This window comes from Pleurodeles waltl, chromosome 9 (assembly GCF_031143425.1).
Source record: "Pleurodeles waltl isolate 20211129_DDA chromosome 9, aPleWal1.hap1.20221129, whole genome shotgun sequence".
Lineage (NCBI taxonomy): Eukaryota > Metazoa > Chordata > Amphibia > Caudata > Salamandridae > Pleurodeles > Pleurodeles waltl.
In genome coordinates this window covers 152,261,391-152,289,155 of record NC_090448.1, presented here as the reverse complement: position 1 = coordinate 152,289,155, position 27,765 = coordinate 152,261,391, and the positions used below count along the sequence as shown (strand labels likewise).

The window sequence follows — 27,765 nt, the reverse complement described above, 5'->3', positions numbered from 1 at the left end:
CCATGTGTTGTCCTACAAGCTACCCTGACCCCCCTGCCCTGAACCCTAAGATCTACCCCACCCCACCCCTCTGCCCGCCCTAAACTCTAAAACCTACCCTGTCCTAAAAACAACCCCACCCTTCCCTAAAAACTACCCTAACCCCCCACCCCACCCCACCATGAAACCCTATATCCTACCCCAACCTGTCCTAAAAACTACCCTGACTCCCTAACCCCACCCTAAACCCTAAAATCTATAAAACTACCCCACCCTGTTCTTAAAACTACCCTCAATCCCCACACCCACCATATACCCTAAATCCTGCCCTGTTCTGTCCTAAAAGCTACCCTGACCCTCCTGCCCTGAGCCCTAACCTCTTACCCACCCCTCAGCCCTAAACTCTAAAACCTACCCTGTCCTAAAAACAACCCCATCCTGTCCTAACCACTACCCTGATCTCCGCCCTAAACCATAAAACCTAACCTGTCCTAAAAACTACCCGACCCTGTCCTAAAAACTACCCAACCCCCGCCCTAAACCCTAAAACCTACCCTGCCCTGTCCTAAAAACTACCCTGACCCCCCGCTATAAACCCTAAAATCTATCCTGCCCTGTCCTAAAGCCTATCCTGCCCTGATCCAAAAACTACCCTGGCCCCTGCCTCTCCCTAAACTCTAAAACCTACCCTGTCCTAAAAACTACACCAGCCCCTCCACCCCCACCCTGGACCCTAAAACCTACCCTGACCTATAACTACTCCACCCTGTCCTAAAAATTATCCTGACCCTCCGCCCTAAACCATAAAACCTACCCTGTCCTAAAAACCACCTGTTCTCCACCCTAAACCATAAAACCTACCCTGTCCTAAAAACTACCCCACCCTGTCAGAAAAACGAGTCCAACCCCCACACCTGCCCTAGTCCCCCTAACCCATCCTAAACCTTAAAACCTTCCATGTCCTGTCCTCCCCCTCCCCTGAACCCTAAGATCTACTCCACCCCTCCGCACCGCACCTAAACTGCAAAACCTACCCTGTCCTAAAAACAACCCCACCCTGTCCTAAAAACTACCCCACCCTGTCGTAAAAAGTACCCCAACCCCTGCCGTAAACCCTAAAACCTACCCTGCACAGTCCTAAAAACTACCCCGACCGCTGCCCTAAATCCTAAAAGCTACTCTGGCCTAAAAACGACCACACCCTACCCTAAAAACTACCCAGCTCCTGCCCCTCCCTAAACCCTAAAACCTACCCTATCCTAAAAACTACCTGTTCCCCTGCCCTGAACCCTAAAACCTACTTTGTCTTAAAAACTACCCCACCTTGTCCTAAAAACTAGTTCGATCCCCCACAACTGCCCTAGACCCCCAACCCCCTCTTAAACCCTAAAACCTACTCTGCCCTGTCATACAAAACCACACCACCCTGTCTAAAAACTACCCTGACCCCCCACCCAGAACCCTAAGACCTACCCCGCCCTAAGCTCTAAAACATACCCTGTCCTAAAAACTACCCCACCCTTTCCTAAAAACTACCCCAAACCCCACCCCGCCCCCACCCTGAGCCCTAGAGACATAACTGTCTCTAGGGCCTCTAGCTCCTATTTCCCAGCTCAATTATATTTGAATTTTCTCCGTCTGATTGTCTCTGGTCTAGGCACAAGTTTTAAATATGGGAAGAAGGAAAGCGTTCGGAAGCCCTAAAGAGTCAGTGTCACGTAAGAGGGCTGTGTGACGTGCCACTGAAAATTTCACAATTGAGGAGATAGATTACCTCATTGAAGAAATGGAGACAACTCGTAATGGGGAGAAGTTGGAACTTTTACGATCTAGCCCAAAGATTGCCGGTATATTTAAAAGGGACTGCAATCCAGATACTCAAGGAACTTTGAAAAGAAGGACACAGAGAGCCAACTTAGACCAGCAGATAATGGGAAAGAGTGCTCAGCCTGGTAATTTAGTGTCCGGGGAGGAAGGGAGCCATATGCCCCAAAGCACTGGTGAAAATATTTCTGTTACCCCTGGGATTTTATCTTCTAATTGTTTTGAAACTCTCACCAGGATTGAGGCTACGGATCAACTTGCCCCAATCGAATGGGAAAAGTCTGCACCTGCCATGTTGAATGGCAATGTAAGGGGTAGAAGTTCAAATGATATGAAAGATCTAATTTCACAACTAAGGGGCGAAATACAGGATTTGGAAATGGAGTTAAGGTGGACAAAAGAGGAAAATGGTGGAAATGGTTTGCGCGAAACTCTGTGTAACCATCGTGGGGATAGGGAGGCAAGTGTGAATCATAAGCGGGATAAGCTATCCCCACAGGAGCTTGCCCACGGAGGGGGGGAATACGGTCACAGATATCAACTAGGGGAGGTAATCAAAATGGTAGAGTTCTAGAATGTTACACATCTTGGTTGGATTGTGTCGCACATAAAGCCCCATCAGTGGGTATAAGGGATCATGAGCGTGGAGGTGCCACATCTCGACAGCCATTTAAAGGCTTGCCTGGCAAGGGTGTGCAGGAAATAAATAGGGGATCAGACTTCAGAAGACAAAGCAAGGACACTAGTACATCTAAAAATGTGCGAAGAACAATATCCATGACCAATATTCACAGGTTACCTGAGTAAGGGAAGACAGTGAATCATTAAAAAATAAAGTTATCCATTGGATCAGGAACATGAGGCACTGTTTCACTGTAATAAGGTCAGATATTGTTGGGGTGATATGCTGTACTGGACACAATGAGAAGTTTGATTACATAGCAATCGATTTGAGAACAGAAGATTATGTTTTTGGGATAAGAAATCTGGCTCAAGGGACCCTCCCCCCAAGGGCTCACTCATACAATTTAAATTAAGCCCCCCACTTAGGGAGTACCCCAAACACAGCGCATACATATCCAATGAACCTCAATCAACATCTAGGAAGGCAGGTTTAATAGTGGCCCCATTGGTGCACAGTGAAAGGCAATAAGAAGAAGGACTAGATGGGATTGTCTGACTGGTGTCAAGGTCTGGGTCGGTGCTAATAGGCATCTAACCCCCTGTTTTCTCACTTCAAGATCATGTAATACAACCAGGAGGGGGTTGAAAGAGTTACCAAATTTTGTGCAGCTTGAACCGGACTTTCTGAGTGATGACGACACAAAAAATATAGTTAGGCATCCAACTGTTTTTGCACATGATCATAGGAATTCGACTGCAGGGGAGCAGACAATGACACAATGTGAAGGAACACCTTTGACAATAATCCCAGCTCAGCAAATAGAGAATAGACCGTTACTTAAATTGCTCAGCTGGAATGTTGCTGGATTGTGATCCAAAGTTGTAGATCCTGAATGAGGAACTTACATTGATAATTTTGATATTTGTGTCTTTCAAGAGACGTGGACTCTTCAACCTATTTTTAGGATAGGATATGTTAACTTTAGAGTAGAGGCGGCACGTTCCCCAATGGGAAAACCATCAGAGCGGTCTTACGATATGGGTTAGGAAGTCTCTAGCATGTAGGATGAAAAGGTGAAGCATTAATATAAAAGAAATTCTCACCCTTGGCATAATGAGTATAGAAGGATCCTTTGCAATGTGACCCCTGAATATCTACAATCGCTTTTCTAGCCCACATCAGGAATCTGTTAATATTAATGCTGCAGAGGATCTTTTGTAGACCACCAATAGAGGGGGCCATCTTATCATAGCGGGGGACTTCAACACAACAAATGAACCCCTGGAGTTTATCCAGAATCTCACTCAAAGTGAAGACGAGGAGAGGGTATAACAATGCTATCAAGTCCCACATTAAGGAAAAGCTTGAGAGTGGCACTCCAGATTGCATCCTTTATGTTAGCTCAATGTGTTCGTTCATGCAAGGGACAAACAAACTCAGATAGAGGAGCAAGTTGCACTTATAAGAGGGCAAACCCTAAGAGCAGTATAGATTACATTCTGGTTGACTTAAATTAATGGCCTAAGGTACAAGATCTGATAGTCGTTGATAGGACAGATAGTGACCATAATGCCTTAGAACTAGAGATTGAAAATCTCTTTTTCCCTAATAGCTCCCTGTTGTCTAGCCCAAGGGGACTACCTATTGTGTCCAGTAATAATGACAGTTAAATAAAGTGGTCTTCTACAGTTTGAAGGGCGTATAATTGCCCGTATATATGCTAAGGTTATTATTCTTGCCCTAAATACATTTGGAAAACCTGAGCAGTAAATTGAGGAAGTCATGAACACATGTAATGACCTACTCGCGTCCATCCAGGAGTACTTCTTTAGAACCTTTAAGGTGCAGCATATAAGATCCAGGGGCCTGGATTGTTTTGACAGGAACTGTAAGATAGCCAAACAAAATTTGTTGTATGCTGTTAAGAGTGGGTGTACAGCTATAATATCAGGAAGAAAGTTGTAGAAAAGGTTCAGGCCTAAGATAAAAAATGTGAAGAATCTGACTGGAGAGAACTTGCCAGTGTAGCCAAGTTAAAAGACACTAGGGCCCTCATTACGGGTCTGGCGATCACTAGCCTAGTCACTAGACCACCAGACTCGCCGTGGCAGGTGGACTGCCTCCAATGCTGCTGTCCGACTGCCACAGTACAACCCTGGCGGTCGGGCCACCGTGTGACATCCAGCTCCACCCGGATCAGGGATTCTGGCGGTAGGCATCGGTCTTAATCCGCCAGCCATTTCATGGCAGTAGCCCCACCATGAAAAGGTTGGCGGAGAATGGGTTCAATGGGCCCAAGGGGCAGTGCGGGGGCCTCCCTGGCCAGCACCATCGCAATGTTCACTGTCTGCTTTGTAGGCAGTGAACAATGAGAGGATGCTTGTGCACCCTGCATCCTACAGCATTGCCTTCGGCTTTATTACAAGCCGAAGACAATGCTGTAGGCTGTTTCCTGCTAGGTTTCCACCCGATGTCCTAGTGGGAAACTCTTAATGGTCCTGGCGAGGAGGTAGCCAGTATGGAGGCAACTCACCCCGTTGGAAGTTCGGCAGGTGGTCTAAACCATCCGCCGAACTCTTAAAGAGGCCCAAGATCTTTATGGCATTTGCTTGCCAAGGGAGTTTCTTTCACGGTTAGTGAAGATGACTTTCATATTGAACCACATTCTTGGAAGCAGCATTTTGCTAATACTTATTCCCCCACAGGATTAGCAGAAAGTACCAAAACAGAGAAGGGCGAGATGTATGACTTAAACACTGGGGACAATGCCTGCATAGTCATGTTTACCCTGTCTGAAAAACAAGCAGCTATCAAATCAATAAAGAAAGATAAAGACCCAGTACTAGAAAGGATCGCTGGAGATTTGTTTCTCTCCAAATTGATGGGTTGGGGATATCTATTAAATATAATGTCAAACGCTATAGCTAAGGGTGCAGAGATATCAGAGACCTGGAGGGGGTGGAAATAATCCTAATTTACAAAAAAGGGGATGTGTGACTGTGCTATTTATTGCTGCATAAGCCTATAATGCTCAAAACATTTTGTGAGCAGTGTTTGGGCAGGATACAGTCCTAGATGGATGAAAATCAAGTCTTATCCAATCTACAGGCTGGGCTTAGGGCATCTACGAGCACCACAGATTAGGTGCTTCGGTTTCTACTATTATTATGGAAAACTGTTGTTATCAATAAAAGTCACCTGTATGTGGTGTTTGTTGTAAAATCAGCCATTGATTTGATCCAAGGGGAAAAAATACTGGTCTACCCTGAAGGAGATGTGGTTGCCATTAGAACTTTGGTCCTTGCTGATACGTTTACTTAATGGGAACTACGCACATGTACGGTGGGGCAAGGAGGAGAAGTTAACATGCCGTTTAGCTATATCCAGGGGGGTACACCAGGGGTGCCTCATAGCCCCAACTCCGTTTACAGTGTACATAAATGCTATAGATAACACCGTGTATGAGTGTAGAGGGAACTGTCAGAGAATAGGAAATGAACGAATTTGAGTACTCCTATTTGCGGACAACAATCTGTTAGTCTCTAAAACACCTATGCAATTAAGAAAACTGAACATGTCAAATGTCCGCCCCACATCCCCAGATATGGAGATACACCGGGCCAAGGGATTGGGTGCTGCCATATATGGGGCCAAACTAAGGGGGTGTGATCAAATCAGTGGCTTATAACTAACAGAGAATAGGTTTGTACATTCGATCTTGGCATTACCCTGAAGTGCCCCACTCATTCCCTTGCACTTTGACCTTGGGCTGAGGAATATCTTAAATATTGCAATGCTAATGCCCCTTTTATAATGGTCAACAGTATGGTTGGGGAACATTGACAATTCCTTGGTTTAAACATATTACAAATCTGGCTTTATGACCTGGGTATACAAGATGTGTGGGATAACCCTGGAAACTACAACAAGGGGATGATATCCCAACTGAAGGAAAGATATTGGGTGTACACTGAGTCATTAGGCTCTTCTCCTTGGCACATGACATTTCAATAGAGGGATTTGTTTATGTAAAATGTATCCCTGTTTTTGAACAATTTTGGGATCAAATAGACCTGCCCCCTGCTAGATTGCTTTTTCTGAGATTGAGATATGGAATTTTACCAGTAAATGAACTCAGGAATAAGTGTCAGGGGAGTGTGTCATCTCTGTGCCCTGTGTGTTTGTCCTGTATTGAAACAGATAGTGGCTGATTTCTTGCTTTTTAGCCCTCGATTTATAAAGCCCAGAAATAAGTAGATTGCCTTGGTATGTTGGTGTTTGTGTCACTTACGTTTCTCAGAGGCATTGCACATATTACAATCTGACAACACCAACTAGGTGGTTTTTGCAGTATCGAGGTACCTTCTGTAGGCCTGGTTCATTAGGGGAAAATGCATAACCAAAGAGTAAATGGCTACAGTGTCCTATTGGTAAATGTTTTATGCGCATGGATTTGTGTTATAGACTACAGTGTTGTATTGGTAAATGTACTATGTGTATGAATTTGTGCTCTAGAATAATTGAATTATTAGTCAGGATCAGACATTTCTGTTATGCATTTGTCCTTTGAGAAGGATATTTAAGGAAGAAGATTTTATTGCTTTTATTATTTTTATTTATATTGATGATGTACTATAGCTTGTCATGTCCTGACAAAACTTGTATTTGTGATGACTCATGGTGATGAAGTTTTATTGTTTTTATGTGATATTTTAGGGCCTAAAAATGGCCAAATAAACGCATTTACTATAACTAACTATAGTTTTCATTTTTCAGGGATTTGTTTATTTTTTACTTTTTTTGGTTTTTGAAAATTGCAAATGTTTGTATGTTTTCTTTGTACATATTGTTTTATTTAAAACGATTATTTTGTTTTTTTGAATGAAAATAACATTTTTTTTGTGAGAAATATGTAGTGATTTTTTTAAAACTGATTTATCGTAATTTTTTTTCCTTCATAAGTTTTTGGGACCGCAGTTCCTCCACGGGACTGAAACCGAGGACTGGAAATCAAGAACTCTATGGTTGCTTATTCTGATCATGTGATCACAGTGTATCTGTGGTTCACGAATCGTAGAGTTGCCAAAAAATTTAAATATACATTTTTTACATATATAGTTCACTATTTTGGTGTTTAAAGTTAGTGTTGATTAGTGTCAGTTACTTCAGAGGACATATTTTTTATATACGATTACTCACACAGTTTACGCTTTTATGGCCTTGCAAATCTGCCAAAGAGCACCGCACATTCGGGCAGTGACAAAATGAAACCTGCTCATTTCATTGTCCACATAGGGACCACAACTTTTTTCTAATGATACACCACCCAACACCTGATATTTTATGTTGGACAGTGAGGGAGCAGCACCTAGGGACAGATTTAAGAGTTCCTAGCACCTCCTTGTGCCACATTAGCATCATTTTATTTACGCTAATGTGGCCCAAAGAGGCCAAAATCGGCACGCCAAATTTACAGAGTGGTGCAATGCATGATTTGCGCCACTTTTTAACCCCTTGCAACACATTCGGCTGCGCCGAGCATAATGCATGCAAGAGGGGCGATCCCCTGTTCGGGGGCCCAAAAAAATGGCGCAAAGAAATCTAAGAGATTTCATTGCGTAATTTTTTTTGCCACCTTTAACGCATGCCCAGAACAGGCATTAACCCTTTTGCCACCGTGGACGCAATGGTTACATCAATGGCTGCACCTGTGTGGCGCCATGGACGTAACCATTACGTCCATATACCAGCCCTCAGGGGAAGCGCCCCCATCGCTTCCCCTTCCACCCTGACCCCCTCTGATCCCCCCAGTGACGTCGGATGACGTCAGCACACGAAAGCCTTCTGACCTCATGAGAGGTCACCTCCCATCGCAAGAGAAATGCTCAGCATTTCTCTTCCTCTTGGGAGGAGGGGGCCAGCAGAGACATGAAAGGAAAGGCCTTTCCTTTCCTTTCCTTTCATGTCTCTGCAAGCATTTCTGCTGCCCGATGCGATCGGGCAGCAGAAATGCCCTCTAGACACCAGGGATTTTTTTTGTGTGTGAAATAAACATGAGGGGAGCGGCCCCTTGGGAAAGGGACGCTCCCCAAGGGGGCAAATACTTTTTAGGCCATTTCTGGCCCCGGGGGAGGGGGGACAGAAAACCCCCTAGACACCAGGGATTTATTTTTTCTTTTATGTTTAGGGAGCGACCCCTTCAGCAAGGGTCACTCCCTGGGGGGCCAAATTGTTTCTAGGCCATTTCTGCCCCCGGGGGGGGGGAGGGGGCAGAAACCACTAGACACCAGGGATTGTTTTTTTAATGAAAATAAGGGGAGCGGCCCCTTGGGCAAGGGCCGCTCCCCAGGGGGGCAAATAATTTTTAGGCCATTTCTGCCCCCCCAGGGGCAGATCGGCCTAATATATATTAGGCCGATCTGCCCCCAGGGGGGCAGAAAACACCCTAGACACCAGGGATTTATTTTTTCTTTTATGTTTAGGGAGCGACCCCTTCTGCAAGGGTTGCTCCTTGGGGGGCCAAATAGTTTTAGGCAAACCACTAGACACCAGGGATTGGTGTGTTTGTCTGTGTGTGTTTTGTTTGGGGGGGCTGCCCCTTGGGCAAGGGTTGCTCCCCATGGGGGCACATTACTGTTGGCCATATCTGCTTCCTTGGGGGCTGATAGGCCTATTTTTTGAAGGCCCATTTGCCCTCAAGGGGGGCAGAAAGCCCAACAGAGACCAGGGAAGAATTTTGTTCAAAATAAGAGGGTGGGGGTATGGCCATACCCGCACTCCAAATAAATGGGGCAAAAGTTGTTCTGCCCACCAGTGGGCAGATGGGGCAATTACCCCCGATCCACACCCCGGGGGCAGAAAGTCTACTAGATGCCATGGAATAAAAAAAAAAGAATTGTGGGGTGGTGGCTACCAAACAGTATGGGTCTGGTTATGCCCCCACCCCAACTGAAGGGGGTAACAAGCTTTCAGCTCTCCCACCGCACGATAAAAGATTTTAGCCAACGGCAAGCAAGAAGACATTTGATCATTTTGGGTATAGGTTTTACATTTGGGCCATGAGAGCTTGGTAACTCTCAAAATCATCCAACTTGGAATGGTGCACTTTTTTGACTTTGGGACGCTGCCATGTAGAAAAATCCACAAGACCCAGACACATCTGAAAACTAAACATCTGGTTGATTCTAGGGTGGTGTGCTTCACATGCACCCCGCACCATTTTCTTACCCACAATGCCCTTGAAACCTTCAACTTTGCGGAAAATCACACATTTTTCCCACATTTTTGTGATGGAACCTTCCGGAATCTTCAGGAATCCACAAAATTTCTACCACCCAACATTGTCCCATCTATACCGACAAAAATTCTGCTGCACTTGTCAGCCTAAAAATGTTTTTTATCAAACTGCCCTTTTGGACCCACTTTGGTTCCCCCTCACTTTCAACATGTTTTAAGCTCTTCCCTGTCACAGGCACTTGGCCCACCTACACAAGTGAGGTATCATTTTTAATGGGAGACTAAGGGGAATGTTGGGTGGTAGGAAATTTGTGCCTGTGCGGTGATCCTACACAGAAATGTGGGTAAACAAGTGATTGTTTAGCTAAACTTGAGGTTTGCTGAGGATCCTGGGTAAGAAATAATTGGGGGATCCACGCAAGTCACACCTCCCTGGACTCCCTCAGGTGTCTAGTTTTCAGAAATGTCTAGGTTTGGTAGGTTTCCCTAGATTGCTGCTGAGCCCAGGACCAAATATGCAGGCTGCCCCCCCTCAAAAACACATAGTTTTGTATTTGATAATTTAGATGTGCCCAGATAGTGTTTTGGGCCATTTCCTGTCACGGGCACCAGGCCTACCCACACAAGTGAGGTATCATTTTTATCTGGAGACTTGGGGGAACGCAGGGTGGAAGGAAATTTGTGGCTCCTCTCAGATTCCAGAACTTTCTGTCACTGAAACGTGAGGAGAAAGTGTTTTTTTATCCAAATTTTGAGGTTTGCAAAGGATTCTGGGTAACAAAACCTGGTGAGAGCCCCACAATTCACCTCATCTTGGATTCCCCTAGGTGTCTAGTTTTAAAAAATGCACAGCTTTGGTAGGTTTCTCTAGGTGCCGGGTGAGCTAGAGGCTAAAAGCCACAGGTAGGCACTTTGCAAAAAACACCTCTGTTTTCTTTGGGAAAATTTGATGTGTCTATGTTGTGTTTTGGGGCATTTCCTGTCGCGGGCACTAGACCTACCCACACAAGTGAGGTATCATTTTTATCGGGAGACTTGGAGGAACGCTGGAAGAAAGGACATTTGTGGCTCCTCTCAGATTCCAGAACTTTCTGTCACTGAAATGTGAGGAGAAGTGTTTTTTTAGCCAAATCTTGAGGTTTGCAAAGGATTCTGTGTAACAAAGCCTGGTGAGAGCCCCACAAGTCACCCCATCTTGGATTCCCCTAGGTGTCTAGTTTTAAAAAATGCACAGGTTTGCTAGGTTTCCCTAGGTGCTGGCTGAGCTAGAGGCCAAAATCTACAGCTAGGCACTTTGCAAAAAACACATCAGATTTCAATGTAAAAATGTGATGTGTCCATGTTGCGTTTCCTGTCGCGAGCATCAGGCCTACCCATGCAAGTGAGGTACCATTTTTATCGGGAGACTTGGAGGAACACAGAATAGCAAAACAAGTGTTATTGCCCCTTGTCTTTCTCTTCATTGTTTCCTTCCAAATGTAACAGTATATTGCTTTAAAAAATCTGACATTGCAGGAAAAAGTTACAGAGTAAAACGTAGAGAAAAATGGCTGTTTTTTTCACCTCAACTTTAATATTTTTTTATTTTAGTTATTTTGTGTAGGAAACCCTTGTAGGATCTACACAAATTACCCATTGCTGAATTCAGAATTTTGTCTACTTTTCAGAAATTTTTAGGTTTCTTGGATCCAGCATTGGTTTGACACTCATTTCTGCCACTGGCTGCAAGGAGGCTGAAAGCACAAAAAATCGTAAAAATGGGGTATTTTCCAGTAAAATGCCAAAATTGTGTTGGAAAATTGGGTTTTCTGATTCAACTCTGCCTGTTCTTGAAAGCTGTGAAGCTGGTGATTTTAGCACCATAAACCCTTCGTTGATGCCATTTTCAGGGAAAAAAAACACAAGCCTTCTTCTCCTGCCCTTTTTTCACTGTATTTTGGCTAATTTCTTGGTCTCTTTCAGGGGAACCCTCAAATTCTGGATACCTCTAGAATCCCTAGGATGTTGGGAAAAAAAGGACACAAATTTGGTGTGGGTAGCTTATGTGGACAAAAAGTTATGAGGGCCTAAGCGCAAACTGCCCCAAATAGCCAAAAAAAGGCTTGGCACCTGAGGGGGAAAAGGCCTGGCAGCGAAGGGGTTAAAAGGAGGCACACTATTGTTTACAATGGGCCTCACTGGGCTTTTCAGGATTAGCGTCAACATTATCTTAGATACTGCGCACACATGGTGGTGTTAGGGGGGGTGCTAAGTAGTGCAAGAAAAGTGGCGCTGCACTGGGTGCAACGCCACTTTTCTTAAATCTGGCCCTTAACATTTGGTAGCTGGTGCTTTTGAACTTCCCATCTGCTGTGAAGTGCTGGATTATCCAATTGGCTGTAGCGAAACAGTCGATGCAGCATGAAGATCCTGTTGTTCTGGAGGAGGAGGAAGAACAGAATGCACTACCTCCCAAAAAAGGAAGTGAGGTATGGAAGTGGCAGCCAGGATGGTCAAGTGCACCATCTGGGGAAACGAACTGCCTTGTGTAACAAACAAGAAATACAGCCATGGGACGTCTTTGATGTGGAAACACCCGAAGACTATACATGAAAATTTATATCAAATAATGGTCCACGAGAGAGAAACAAGTGCTCGTCCTTCCATATCAGGAGCAAATCAGCCATCACCTTCCACCTCAGCTACGATAACACTGTCAGCTGTGTGTCCTAGTTTGGGGTACATCACTTCCTACTGTTTGTGGCGCCACATGCCAGTGGGCTTAAATACTACATCTGTGGCAGAATATTTGGATGCAGTGAACAATCTTCCCTGCATATTTTTTGTGTTATAGCATTCAACTTGTTGGCTCTAGTTTTCAGTTAAAAACAAGTTGGTTTTCATTCTCATTGTTTTTAACAGTTGTGTACCTGTTTTTTTTAGTACATTAATGTTGGAAAAAAATAACAAAAAAAAATGTTTACTTTTTTTTTTTTTAGAATCATACCAACTATTACAAAAAAATCTGAATGTGTCCTTTTATTCCTTTATTGTATATATGATGTATAACTCGATGTGCGGGTGTGTCAGAGTATGCATCAGTGTGTGCCTTGGTATCTCTGTATGTGTCTCTCTAGGTCTCTTAGTGTATGTATCAGCGTGCACTTGGGTGTGTCAGCATATTATAAGTATATCCAAGACCAGCTTTAGCGCTGGGGGTGCACTGTGCGATAGTCTTTTTTGGTACTCCCCACCCCATGACCACCTCCTTGGATTCATTCATTACCACCCAGCAAATGTGCACCTCATGTCTACTTAGCCCCCTCCCTCATACATTTCATTTGTTTTAAAGCGCTTGAATAGACTGGCTTTACTAATCCACTCAGCTGTCCACATAAAATGTAGTTCTGTTCTTTGCATGTGGCATATTAACGCTCTACCCTACTTTATGACGTGCCAAAGCTGCCGGTAAACAAAACTCCCATCTCTCTCTTAAGCAGGAGCATTAATCACAAGAGGTATCTTGATATTTTAATTGCTTCCTGAAGGCTAGACACACAAAGAACTTTTCAGCAGGTGCTTTTAAATCACAAGTTTCTTAAGTCATTGCTAAGCACAGTGCCCTCCTGAGGTCAGCGCCCCCCAATCCAGGTCAGCACCCGGTGCGGCCACACCACTTGCACTGCCCTAAAACCAGCTCTGAGTATATCCCTGGTTGTCTCCGCGTATGCATCAGAGTGTGCCTGGGTGTGTCAGTGAATGTATGTGTGTGACCCTGGCTGTGTAGATATATGCATTACAGTGTGTGTGGATGGGCTAGTGTATGAATAAGTGTGTTCCTGGGTGTCTCAGTGTATGAATGATTGTGAGACTGGGTGTGAGAGTGTCTCTCTGGGAGTGTCTGTTTGGATGTGAGAGTGGGTGTGAGAGTTTCTGGGTGTGCGAGTGTCTGGGTGTGAAACTGTCTGTCTGGGTGTGAGAGTGGGTGTGAGATTCTCTGTGTGGGTGTGAGAGTGGTTGTGAGAGTGTCTGCCTACCTGTGAGAGTGTATCTGAATGGCTGTGAGAGTGCCTGTCTGGGAGTGAGAATGTATGTGAGAGTGTCTGTGTCTGGATGTGAGATTGTTTGGGTATGAGAATGGGTGTGAGAGTGTCTGCCTAGGTGTGAAAGTGGGTGTGAGAGTGCCTATCTGGGTGTGAAAGTGTCTGGGCAGAGAGTGGGTGTGACAGTGTCTGCGTGGGTGTAAGAGTGGGTGTGAAGGTGTCTGGGTGTGAAAGTGTCTGTCTGGGTGTGTAACTTGATGTGAGAGTGTCCATGTCTGGATCTGAGAGTGGGTGTGAGAATCTCTGTCTGGCAGTGAAAGTATGTATGAGAGTGTCTATCCAGGTGTGGGTGTCAGAGTTTCTGGGTGTGAGAGTGGGCGTGAGAGTGTCTGTCTGGGTGCGAGAGTGGGTGTGAGGGTGTCTGTGTGGGTATCAGAGTGTCTGTCCGAGTGTGGGTGGGTGTTACGGTGTCTATCTGGGTGTGTGGCTGGGTGTGAGAGTGTCTGTGACTGGGTGTGAGAGTGTGACTTTGAATGCTTGAGTGGGTGTTTGAGTATATATTTTTTGTTATGTTTCCCACAAAATCCGCAGATCCACCCAGGTTGGATTTATATTGGGGGCCACACTGAGTCCCACAGGTGGATCAGCAGATCTTGAAAAACATTTTTAAAAAGCCCATTATTTACTCTTTTGCTCATGTATATCAACCTCATGGGGTCAGGGTACTGCTACCCTGACCCCATCATGTGCATTGCAGCCCACATTTCAGCTCCATAGATGGTTTCCCAATACAACAAAATGGTGGCTGCAACTTCCCTGTCAAGTTGCAGGCAGACAATCAGATTCTTGCATTGGAACGTGAATCCTCGGATCCACCGTGGATGGATCCACAGAGGATCTGCATCCCTAAATATCTAAATTTATTTTTCCTTTAATATCTCTAAAACTACTGAACGGATTTACCTCAAATAACAAAAAGCACGCTTTCTGGATCAACAGCTAGCTTTCTGCCAAATTTTCTGTAATGATGTCCAGCAGTTTGGCCTGTAGTTGTGTTCAAATCCTTATGGGAATTAATATGGGAAATACACTTTTTTTACACCCTCTTTTTCTCGCCCCCCACTTGACGAATCACTGTGAAACTATTGTGCACAATAAGATATAGTAGGACACTTTTTGGGGGAAAATTTTGTGAAACTTTGTCAAACAGCGCCAAAGTTATAGGCAAGTCAAAAAGCAATTTTCAATGAAAGCTAGGTCCTAACTGCTGGCAACCAGAAGTAGGATATATATATATATATATATATATATATATATATATATATATATATATATATATATTAGATAGATAGATAGAAAGAGTACTTCACTAAGAACTATGTTGTAATATTTGCTTTAATTATGAATGGTCTTAGAAAGGAAGTACTTTACTATGAATTGTATATTAATGTTTCACTGGTAACAGAAATAGATAGTTGAAAAATTAAGAACACATTCAGCCGTATCATGAATTGTGGTTGGGTGGTTATCCCGTCATCTAGCATGTCCATCTTTAAAGTGCCCTACACCAGATAGTCCGTCATCACTGTTTAATCAAAAGACAACTAGACTGCATGCTCACTTACATAAAGTTGTCAAGAGAGTTATCCACCATTTTAAAACAAATCTCTCTTAACATTTTTTATGCATGAGAAGTACATGATTCACTTCTTATCAGTACAACTCGTACAGATAACCACACACAACCTACTATTCACAACCGCCATTTGAGAAAGAGGTCTGACAGGAGAGGGCAGTCCCTTCCCACACACTACTAGTCACACTAATCTGAGCGAGAGGTCTCTATGGAGAGGCCAGTCCATCCACACACCCTACTGTGTACACGTCATCTGGGAAGGAGGTCTGAAAGGAGAGTCCATTCCATCCACGTACCCTACTATGCACACCCCTCTTCTGAGCGAGAGGTCTCAAAGAAGACGCCAGTCCATCCCACACCAAAAAAGTCACACCCAAGATCTGAGAGGAGAGACCATTGCATCCGTATAGCCTACTATGCAGACCCAACATCTAAGAGAGAGGTCTCAAAGGAGATGCCAGTCCATCCAGACACCCTACTATGCTCATCCGTCATTTGAGAGAGATGTCTGAAAGGAGAGGCCAGTGTGACCACACACCCTACTATGCACACCTGTCATCTGCGAGAAAGGTCTGAAAGGAGAAACCAGTCCCTTTATACACTGTACTACGGACACCCGCCATCTGAGAGAGAGGTCTGAAAGGAGAGGCTAGTGCATCGATACACACCATACTATGCACATCGGTCATCTGAGAGAGAGGTCTGAAAGGAGAAGCCAGTGTAACCACACATCCTATAATGCACATCTGTCATCTGAGAGAAAGGTTTGAAAGGAGAGGCCAGTCCTTTGAAACACCATACTGCCCACACCCATCATCTGACAGGGAGGTCTGGAAGGAGGGGCTAGTCCCTCCCCAATCACTACTATGCACACCCATCAATTTAAAGAGAGGGCTGAAAGGAGGGGCCAGTCCCTTTATATATCCTACTACGCACATCTGGTGTCTGACACAGAAGTCTGAAAGGAGAGGGCAGTCCCTCTCCACTCACTACTATCCACATCTATCATCTGAGAGAGAGATCTGAAAGGTGTGGCCAGTGCACCCACACTCTCTAATATGCACAGCTGTCATCTGAGAGAGAGGTATGGAAGGAGAAGCTAGTTTCTATATACACTCTACTATGCACACCTATCGTCTGACAGAGAGAAAGGTCTCAAAGGATAGGATAGTTAGTTCACACACCTTATACACACATCTGTCATCTGAAAGAGAGGTTAGAAAGGAGAAGCGAGTCACTCCCCATACACTCTACTGCCCACACCCATCATCTCATAGAGGTCTCAAAGGAGAGGTTAGTTCATCCACACACCCTACTATGTACACCCACCATTTGCAAGAGAGGTCTGCAAGTAGAGGCCAGTGCATCCACACGCCCTACTATGCACATCTGTCATCTGAGAGAGAGGTCTGAAAGGAGAGGCCAGTCTCTTTGTAACCCTACTATGCACACCTGTCATCTGACAGAGAGTTCTGAAAGGAGGCACCAGTCCCTCCCCAGTCACTACTACGTCCACTCGTCATCTGAGAGAGAGGTTTGAAAGGAGGCACTAGTCCATCCACACACCCAACTATGCACATCCATTTACTTTAAGAAACCCTACAAACTCAATAGAAAAAAATAACGGTTAAGGTAAAATTATATTTAGGTGTAATAAAAAGATTTATTTTTGTTTTTGAAGAAAATACTTAGAAATTCCCTGAAAAAAAACAAAGGTTAAAGTAACACTAGAGTTAGGTGAATTTCTCAGTTACAACATCAATATTTTGAATTTTTGTTTTTTGTTGAAAATCAGCAGTTATACTTACCAGCATTAACTATAACTTGCGCTCCGCCATGCACTGCTTATGACCTCACATATTACATCACTCAGGACATGTTCTATGATATATTTAAGGCAACACCGATGACACCTCAAATTATGTCATTAATGACATCACTGATGATATCACTGATGACATCAACCAATGAATGTGCTAGTTTGTTTTACAGTGTACATAGTGCCAGGTAACTTCCATATTACTTTTCTACATTAATTTTGTACTTTTGTACAGCTTGGGTCCAGCTAATGGATGTTAGTGTCTACAAAACACATGGTCCTAATGCACCATGGCTGTGCAGAAATATTAAACACATAAATGTTTGCATTCAAGAGTAATCTGTGAGCAAGTGAGAGTTAACTTATATTCATTATGATCCATACAACATTTTGATTCTGTAAAAAAAAAGTTTCCAACATTAGAAAGATTCTGCGTTGTATATACTATCTTTTGTAATCAGTTTAAAGTTTTTAGAGAGAATCGCGTCAGCGTGATAATTTATACTTAACATAGAAGATTGTGTTCACTAGGTACTAACCTTTGTATGCCTGCTTGTACACTTCAGAGGAAGGGCTATCTGTAAAGTTTTCACCACAGTATGAAGGTTGAAGATAGTATGTTCTTTTGCAACTTTAGTCTGTAGTTAATTTTACAAAATAGTTTTTTTTTACAACTGTTGCGTAGAGTGTGCACTATTCTTAGTAGATTTTTTAATACTCTGTATTTATCATGAGAGGTTCACTGTCTGTAAACAGTGTGATAAAGTTTACACTTTTTCCAAATAGAAACAAACTGTTTACAGTACCCACTTTTCTGCTAATATCAAGTTTATTTTTCAATATAGGTTTGGTAAGTGTCTCAGGTTTTATGCAAATTAAAGCTGTGTGTAGTAGGTTATTTTTTTGGAACTGGTATTCAGTATTTTGACTTTACCTCAACAATTGTATACATATTGAACATCAGTCAATGTGAGTTTCCCTTATATCTGTGGTTGATTGTTAATGTGATTTATGCTATCTGTAAAGTGTATACTGTAGGACCAATGTTGCCTATAATGCTTGTTTTTAACACCTAAGTGAGTTGTATCTGTGGTGGCAGTAATAATGGATGATATTCTCCTGAGCTATTTTGTGCTTACTACCAGACCTCTAATGCCATAATAATTTATAGACCACTATATAGAGGTTTAGCAAAATTAATGTGCAGAGACCTACTCAAGAGGGTTACATCCATTAAAGTGTTAAAATATGTTGGGGAGTCCAAGCATGTAAGCACAAGTATTGAGTTCTAAACATAACTGAGTGGTGAATGTATGCCACCTTTTACATAATTGGCCATGCTATGTGTGTACACACAAAAAACAAACATGCCTTTGTTACGTGAAAAGGAAACAGACAGGGTCCTATAGGGCTTGTTTGGTCCTCAAGAAAGCCCTGGATCCCTTGGTTTACCAGATAAAGACTGAGACATATCAACCTAAGTGGGGCAAGGGCGTCATAACTGCATCTCCTTTGTCCTGCTATGTATTTTAACCATCTGTCCTCCACCCCATAATAAAAGTTTGATTGTACTTTTGTTAGGGATTTGTATTTGGATACTTCCCTTTCCCTCATTCTCCCTAGATTTCCCCCTCAGTATTACAACGAGGGTCTGTCCGCCATTAGAGCATGCTTTGGTGAGCGCAGGATGGCCAAAGATGAATCATGACACCTGGGAGGGTGGGGGGGGGGGTGGGGGGTGGGGGGGGTGGGGGGCTCCCCGTTCTTTTTAAGCAAATGCCCAGTGTACCTCAACAATGAAATGCCAAGAGTTAAAAACCCAACTGTGACCGAGGAATTTCTCATACAAATAGGTGGTGTAGCCAACAAGTCGGGCTTTCACGTATCAAGGACACATTTGATTTCTATGTGTTCATCATATATTCGGAGGGCACAAAAGTTTGCCCTATGTACTTCTCTCCTTTCCCCAAGCCCCACAAGATAAAAGGGGCTTATGTGTTTGATGACAAGCTCCGTATGTCACAATCATATAGAAATATTTCAGATTATGCAGGTTAAGTCACAGCAAAAGTTAGATATTTTCCAACTAACCATACCAGATTAGCAGAAGTGTAGGATCTACTTATCATACATAGTATTGATAGTTGCAAATTATGCAGAGTGAGCCAATAAGGTTGAACGTTTTGTGCATCATAGCAGTGGATATGCAATTGCAGATTAATATGTGCAATGGTGCAATGTATGCAGAGTTCAGCTCTTAGTGCTTCCTGCAAAAGCAATCCAGCATTTCGGCATTTACGAAAAGGGCATATTTGATTCTATCCTGAAATATAGAAACAGACTATTCCAGAAGATTTGAAAAAGAAGCGAGAACCTCCAGCCTCCTATTGTCTATTGTGGTGAAGGTCTTGAAACTGGTTGAGACTAAGGAAGTTTTATCAGTATCCAGTGCAGTGCTCCAAAAGCAAAGAGCTAACCCCAACACTTGAAAACATAAATAGCGCAAAACATGTAGTATTTTGTGCATTGCTCTTTACTTCAGTTTCTAATTAAGAAAAGACATAACGTAATAATGGCATTATGGAGACTTAAACATCGGTGGAACAGCAACGCGACTGTAGGGTCAGAAAAGTAACCAGCGTTGTACATTACCAAATAATTGTTATCCTTTTAATACGGAATCCATTCCTATTAAAAGTGGCTTCTTTCCTACAACCAAGTGCTTTCAGGATTTGATTTAAACTAAATATAATTGGACAACCAGGCTTGCTACTCTGTGGTGATTATAGAAATACCACAGGGATATTTCACTCCAACATGTAAATTCAGGATACTTGCAATATTTATTTTAACTCATCTTTACTTTATGTAGTGATTTATAATGGAGCATCTCAATAATGTGCTACTCAAATACACACATATTGAGGCCTCTCTCCAATATTCTTCGGTCATTTACAGTTCAGGTCGGCTTTGTCACTGCAAGGCATGCATGTCCAAAAATATAAAATTGACTGCTTTTCAGCGAAAAGCCACGCAAGCCATATTAAGTTAGGAGCGAGGTCTGTTGTTTATTTGCACTACTCAGCTTTCATTTTGAACTTCACTGGAAATGCAACTATCTGCCTTTCATCATATATAATGCTCTCCTTGGTCATAATACTACCAGACAGCCTGGACTTTATAAATATAACATGGGTTAAAATAAATGCATGTGTAAACCAAAAATAAACAAGTATGACAAGTGACAACATTTAAATCTGCAATTTATTGTGTAGCGGGCTCCTGTGGCTTCAAAAAAGGCCTGTCTAGATCACTCTCAGCATGAATAAAAGTAGTAGTTAAACCACTGCTTCTTTGTGGTCCCACATCCCTGTTGGTTGCAACCTCATAGGCAGTATTTTATATCCAGTTTACATTATGATTTCGTTATGCAAGGATACCTATTCTGGCATGGAAGAGATGCTTAATTCAAAAGAATAGAATTGATTTTTGAATTTGGTAAAACCAATTAAAATACTTAAAAAAGTAAAGTCTGCAAAGTAATGTCATTAACAATACAAATGTGGTTTACAGGTGTGCATGATTGACATGTGCCATGTGAATTTGGCATAAACCTGACTAAAAGAGAAGAGATATTACATAATAAAGAATAAATAACAGATTATAACAACAGAAGGCCAGAGGCCGCTCTCAACCACCACTGTGCAAGGCTGAAAGCGATCTGCAATGAGTTAAGACCACATTGGGTTGCAAAGAACAACTACAAATCACAACTTGCATGCCACAAATAACCGTTTATTCATAGCGATAGCATTAAAGGCATCAGTGGTGAGGTGATATGTGATGGCACAAGATATGTAATTGATGAAGTCACTTGAGATGGCATCTGCGAGATCTTGCCTAAGGTTATGAAAAGTAAATTGGGGAGAGTTGTGTTTTGCACAGCTAATTATAACTGTCCGGCTTCAGTGGTTTGAAGGTTTATTTGTTAACCATATAAGTTAAACTGTTTTTTAAGGAATGTTTGAGTGTTTTCAACATATCTTAAGCTATATATCATTCTTTATAAAGATTTTGCATTGACTTATGTATTCTATGATAATATGGTGCCTCTAAATGCCAAGTTTTTATTTTGCAGTATTCCACTCATCTGTGCATCCCACTCTGCTGCACATAGCCAGCTCTTATACAGTCAACCCCCAGCTGTGCACATCTTTTGGATGGACATTGCTGAGTGTGGTTGCAGGCAATGCCTCTGGAGAGCCCCAGTATCCAATCCATTATCTGACCGACCCCCAGTTTGTTTAGCCTTTGACTGTCTGAGCGTGCATAGGGTTGGGCCTGTCAACAGACCCTGCACTCATTTCACTCTACAGCTAAGCCCCAGTGCACAGGACCTTTGACCATCAGTTTGGCAGCCAACCACACTTAATAGTGCTGAGTGTTTCACGCATAAGAATAATCTCCCAAAGGTGTAGCACTCCACAATCAAGCTAGGTTATGTTTCCACATTAATTAGTCACATTTTACATGAACCATGTTCTCAAATATGCATAAAGTTGAGGTGTGGTTGTCCATCCATATAAAATGTCCAATAAGGAAACATATGCTGTTGATTTCAAAACAATCTTTATTCTTTATTTCTTCATATAAAAATAGACAAAACCAGGCTGCATATATCCAAACTGAATGTCTATAAATGTATATTGTTTGTGACTTAAATTACAGCAGACTTTCTTCTGTATGCATTGAAAAACTTTTAGTGGAAACTAACAGTACACAACCCTTACATAGTGCTATTAGGTTCAAGAACAATATCCCAAAACTGGCTCACTCCAGAGGGCTCAGGCATAAAGAAGTGCTAAAAGTCAGGTCAGGAACACTGGGTAGCTTTAGTGAAGTTATTGATATCAAAGGTTATGTGATATTTGATTGGGTACGAATTGGAAGATGAATTGATCCTCTTTCTCAACTACACCTCTTGAGCAGTATGGGTAGATCTTCCCACTTTCCATGCTATTGGGAATATGGGAGTGCTAAGGTTCAATTCTATGAGCAGTGGTCACTGATTACAGCCCTTCATTTTAGTCCCCTAAAGAAAGTAAGTGAGAGGGCAAGAGGGGTGGGAAATGTTCTAATTTTTTGTACTGTCTGCCCACCTTTCACACTTCGGTAAGAGAATGCTTAAGAAGAGGGACAGATAGGTGATGATCTCGGAGCAACATTGACTTCTTCCAACTTGTCTTTTTATCTCTGCATCCCAGGAATTGGACGTGCGGGACATAGAGAGGGCCAGAAATTAGAAAAAGGAGAAATAGAGAGAGCTGAGAGAATGAGATACAACAGGTACATGCACCTTAAACAGAGAGAAAATAAACTAGAGATCAATACAAAAGGGCTTAGAGACACACTTAGAGACACAGGCATAAGAGCCGCATACATGCAATTACCCCAAAAGTATGTTATTGGAAGATCAAGGTAAGTAAGATAGACATACACCTCACAAGTCACTGAGATTAAAATTAGGATCAAGGCCACAAAACTGATAGCGAAAGTGAGAATCAACAATTAAAGGATTGGGTGAAAGATAATTACCTTATGCCTTAAAACACCTTAGATATTACCTCATGTCTTAAAATGCCTTAAAACATCTCTGAACACAGAGAAATGTCAAAAGCACAGAAATGTGAGAAACATACTTTTAATAATGACGGGTGAGTTGGAGGAAAATTGAAGGTACAAAGGGTTTGCGTTGTGATATGGAGTGTGCAAGAGATAAACTGAGAGAAATCAAACTGTAAACATGAGAAAAAAGAACATCTTGCATGCACAAATGTAAGTGGGTTGGGGAACATAGCAACAATTGTGAGGAAGAGTGATGCTCAGAGCCACAATATTTACAGAGGCAGAAGGATAGTTCAGAGGAAGGGTTAATCAAAGACTGACAGCATGGTAAGAACTAAAGGTAAAGCAGGGAGCAAAAAAATACATAGGTAGATTACCCAAAGGTCAAAAATAATGCCACCATAATAGTAAAATTACTGCACAAAAAGTAATATCTGTGGGGATCCCCACCCGAAAAGACATTGGTAACCTAATGAAATGCTATTGTGTGCAGCTCTATATACTCTATATACTTGACATCTAACATGGCCAAAACAATTGCTACATGTTGGTTCAAGTTTCTTATCAGAAATCACACAAACAACCCAACATAATTCACAGAAGGATCTTTCGGTCAGACTCATGTTATTCATAGTACTATTGGCTGGAGTTCTCTTTAGAAAGAGCTAAGGTCTAGCTAAGGTTTTAGCCTGTTTGTCCGAAGGGTGAAGTCGCATTCCAGTTGCCCATGGTGTAGTTGCTCGCCATCTCCCGAGTGCTTGTAAAGGCACTCATCCTCCAGTATGTTCCTTCTTTTCTGGTTCAAGTAGTAACAGAGCATGTGTTGTAGAGTGGCTTCTTGGGTGATATTATGCAAAAACATTTTTCTTGCATATCAATAAGGTTGCAGGAGCATTATCATTTCCATAAAATACATTTAGCCATAGGGTGGCATTGGAAAGGTCACCATGCAGTCTGCAGTTTTTTTAATCAATTTGTGGCATGCAGGATAATTAAATTTAATTCAACAAAAAACAGTATAAACTTTATTGTTAATAAAAATGGTACAGTGCCTTTTTTGCGATATGAAAAAGATCACCACAAAGCACAATAAACATTCAATAAACCTATGTTGGTATATAAATATCAAGACATGATTGTTTTTGTAGATTTATAAAATAAAATAGGCATGTGTTTTTACATGTTTTTGTATTATACAGATTTCTCAATTTCTGATTGTTTTGCTTAATTTCATAAATATGTAATGCCTTTCTTTATGTCCGTTTGAATAACGGTTTTCCTTTTAAGACTATCCTATGTTGAATTGAGTTCTTTCTGTTGGATATTTGTTGCTTGCGTTTTCTGTTTTATGTTGATTTTTGCTTAATTTCTTTCGTTTACCATGCTGTACAGTTTTTGGATGCACGAAGAACAAAGGTTTGTCCACTATTTGCAGTCATTTGCTTTGACAACGTTCATGTGCTAGAGCCAATAGTATATTTTATTTATTGTCATGGGTGTCATTTTCTTTAATAAGCTTTTCTTTTTTGGCTCTGTTGGTTATCAGCTCTGTAAAATGTGTTAGTATTAAAAAATAAACAGAAAGAACATTTAATGAATCAGTTACTTATCAAAGACATTGATAAGTATTAAAAAATAAACAGAAAGCACATATAATGAATCACTTACTTATAAAAGAAATTGAGACATTCTCACAATTCTCTTGATGAATGTTTTCATATCACACAATTTAGCAACAACTCACTGAATGTAATTCTTATCTATGATGTGATATTATATTTTATGCATTGATGATCATTTGCACTATTGATATAATTTAGGAAAAGCTCAAAAACATATTTACAGTTGGGCAGTTGATGGTTTGTGTGTATATATATATATATATATATATATATGTATATGTATATATATATGTGTATATATATAATATATATATATATATATATATATATATATATATATATAAAATCTTGCCTGGTTCACTGAGCACTGTGTTGGGAAAAATAACAACAAAGGGGCATCAGGGTGCTGGGTAAGACAATCTGACCCCTAGATCGTTGTGGGTGCCTCGAAGGGCCCTCAGCATTAAAATGAGTATGTACATTGATTGTTATCATAGAATTTGTGAAATCAGCGTCAGATTTGCCATGCCTAAATTGTCCCTGGGTCCCACAGACCTCTTTAGGGTCTTAGGATTCATGATTCGAGCCCGTGGTTAGAACAATTGTTTATATAAAACAATTTGGTGCACTACAGCTGCGCTTACTGACCTCCCCTGTGCATGGGCTTTTGCAGTAGGGGTTAGCTATCAGCCGGATGCAGCCGAAGGCTGGGCTGTGCATGGCCAAATGCTGTGTGTAGCAGTGGTTGGTTGTCCATGGAGGACTGCTTGGAAAATCTGACCATGGGTCACTGTGCCAGCCTAATCTGTGTGCAGTGTTGGTTTGCCACTTGGCCCTCCACCTGGGCCCTTTCCAGCCACAGGGACACCACCTCCACAGGACCTAGCTGAACTTTACCAGGGGGAGCGGAGCCCTGCCATTTGCAGCCCTAGGGTCCACCACCTCCCTAGAGCAGGGTGAATTGATCAAGGGGAGGGAGGCCTGCGTAGCCCCAAACCAGTTTCGGCCCTGGGAACTACCACTTTCTTGGGGCTGCCTGTATAATTTGAATGAAGCATGGCCCCCTTCCTGGAGCCATAAATGGCCCTGGGGACCGCCACCTCCCAGGGCCGGCTCTTATGTTCCAAGGTGCCCACACTTATGTTCTGAGGTGCTTTTGCTTGGCAGGAGCTTTGACAGCTCCTGCCAAGCGAGAACAAACAGTAAGTCTGCTACTAGCGGGCAGGAGCAGGAAATCTGCTGCAGCCCACTGGGAGTGAACTTTTCATCTGTTTCCATGCCCGCTTGACAGCGGAAACAGATGAAAAAAATTTCTCCTGCACACAGAGAACATAATTTTTTGCTGCTCCCTGCGCGCAAGAGCAATGCCGGCTTCCTCTGGAGGCGGGGAGCCTGTAAGGACTATGGGGTCATTTAGGCTCCCCCTGTTTGCCAACAGTGGACACTGGGTTTCATTTGTGGGGCGAGGGCACCAAGCATTAAGTGACCAGGCCCCGGGGGCTGAGGTTCCAGGGTTCAAAATCAGCTACACAGCCCGCTTCCCTTGCCCTTACTAGCCAGGGCCCAGGGGATAGGGTCCCAGGGGCTGAAAGCGGCCTGGAGAGGGGGGACTGGATGGTCCTCCTCCCCCTTGCATTAATTGGCTGGGCCTCGGGGTGCAACCAACTCCCGCCGCACATGGCCAAAGGCCGTGTCTGGCGTGGGGTTTAATGCCAATGGGGGGGGTTGGCTGCAGGGCCTGGCCGGTCCCTGCAGCCAAACTCCTGGTGTGGTGGGGGTTGAATTAACATAAGGTAATTAAGTATTACTTAATGTTAAAAGAACCCTGAAAATTTGCTGAAAAAATAAAGGTTAAAGGGACGTTACAGTTAGGAAATAGATAGTGCTTAATTTGAGCCAGTGGTTTCTGGTGCAAGGCACTGGCAGTTATTTTTGAGTGCCAGCACTTATTTTCCAGCCTCAAACATTTACTGCAAGCAAAAGACACATACGGAAAAGACGGAGGAAGAGAAAAAGGGTAACACAGGGAGAAAGCAGAAAGCTGCAAGAGTGAGCAGAAGTGGCAGGCAGTGGCTGTAAATGTATTAAAGAGGCCTGAGATGGCTTTAGGCTTCTGCTGCCTCAGAATTCTGTGCTCGCACATTGTTTTGCAGCAGCCGCATGTTTCAGAGGAGAGCTGTGGGCACCAGCATGTTTTTCTTTACAAATTAAGCACTGGTAGAACTAAAAAAAACTTATATATTCACTGAATAAACAAAGGGTAATGGGACGTTATAGTTAGGTTCAGATTTTGAATGCACAACAAATAGAAATTCAACAGTTATAGTTATACTTATCTCAAGAAACTATAACTCATGTCCTAAGGTAACTATAACTCGCACCCTCACCATGCACTGCTGCTTATCCCACATACTACATCAATAATGACATCTTCTATGACATCCTTTTTAATATATAATTGCAACATTTGCAATAAAATTATTGATGAGAAAAATGTGCATGGCAGGGCGCAAGTTATACCTTAGGGCACAAAATATAGTTATGTGTTTAATTTCTATGGTCTTGTGCTTGTAAAATCTGACTCTAACCATAACGCTCCTCAAACCTTTGTTTTCTTTTAGTGAATATAGATAGATGATGAATGGTTGGATGGGTGGATAGATATATGTATATAGATATATAGATATTGATAAATATATAAGATGTATATTGGTATGAATAGAAGTAATCGATACATTGTTTGTTATGATGTTAGATGATTCTATTTAGAATTGCAAATATTATTACTGTCCTTCTAGAAATGAATAAAAGCCATGCAACATATTACTAACGATGTCCCTTACATTCTAGCATTTACAATTGACGATTCATGCACTGCAAGATGAACTTCGAACTCAGAGAGACCTCAACCACCTGCTTCAGCAAGAAAGTGGAAACCGCGGTGCTGAGCATTTTACAATCGAGCTTACAGAGGAGAATTTCCGCAGGCTTCAGGCAGAACACGACAGGCAAGCAAAAGAGCTCTTTCTCTTACGAAAAACTCTTGAAGAAATGGAGTTGAGAATTGAAACGCAGAAGCAGACCCTGAACGCCAGAGACGAATCCATAAAGAAGCTTCTGGAAATGTTGCAAAGCAAAGGTTTGCCTTCCAAAGGGATGGACGACGAAAATGAGAGAGCACGCAGGATGGTTGAAGCTGAATCTCAGGTTAATCATTTGGAAGTGCTTTTAGACCAGAAAGACAAAGAAAATATGCATCTTCGAGAGGTAAGATCGGTGTCTTAACACTTCAACCTTCATGCTTCAAGCACACTATGAAACTACTGACTGTGCACTTGCCATTTTATGTTTTCTTTCGATTTTGAACATAAAGGTCC

The 27,765-nt window shown here is 42.4% G+C and overlaps 1 protein-coding gene across 2 annotated transcripts in view; it reads left to right on the top strand.

The window, feature by feature from the left end:
• ERC2 (ELKS/RAB6-interacting/CAST family member 2) overlaps positions 1-27,765 on the top strand; it is a 2,244,592-nt gene that overhangs the window by 299,464 nt on the left and 1,917,363 nt on the right. Inside the window, exons 3-4 of one of the 2 annotated variants that reach the window (XM_069206452.1) lie at positions 24,159-24,182; positions 27,239-27,655. In XM_069206452.1, the coding sequence (XP_069062553.1) occupies positions 24,159-24,182; positions 27,239-27,655 (441 nt within the window). The remainder of the gene's footprint in view (positions 1-24,158; positions 24,183-27,238; positions 27,656-27,765) is intronic. The other variant, XM_069206453.1, reaches the window with a different exon arrangement.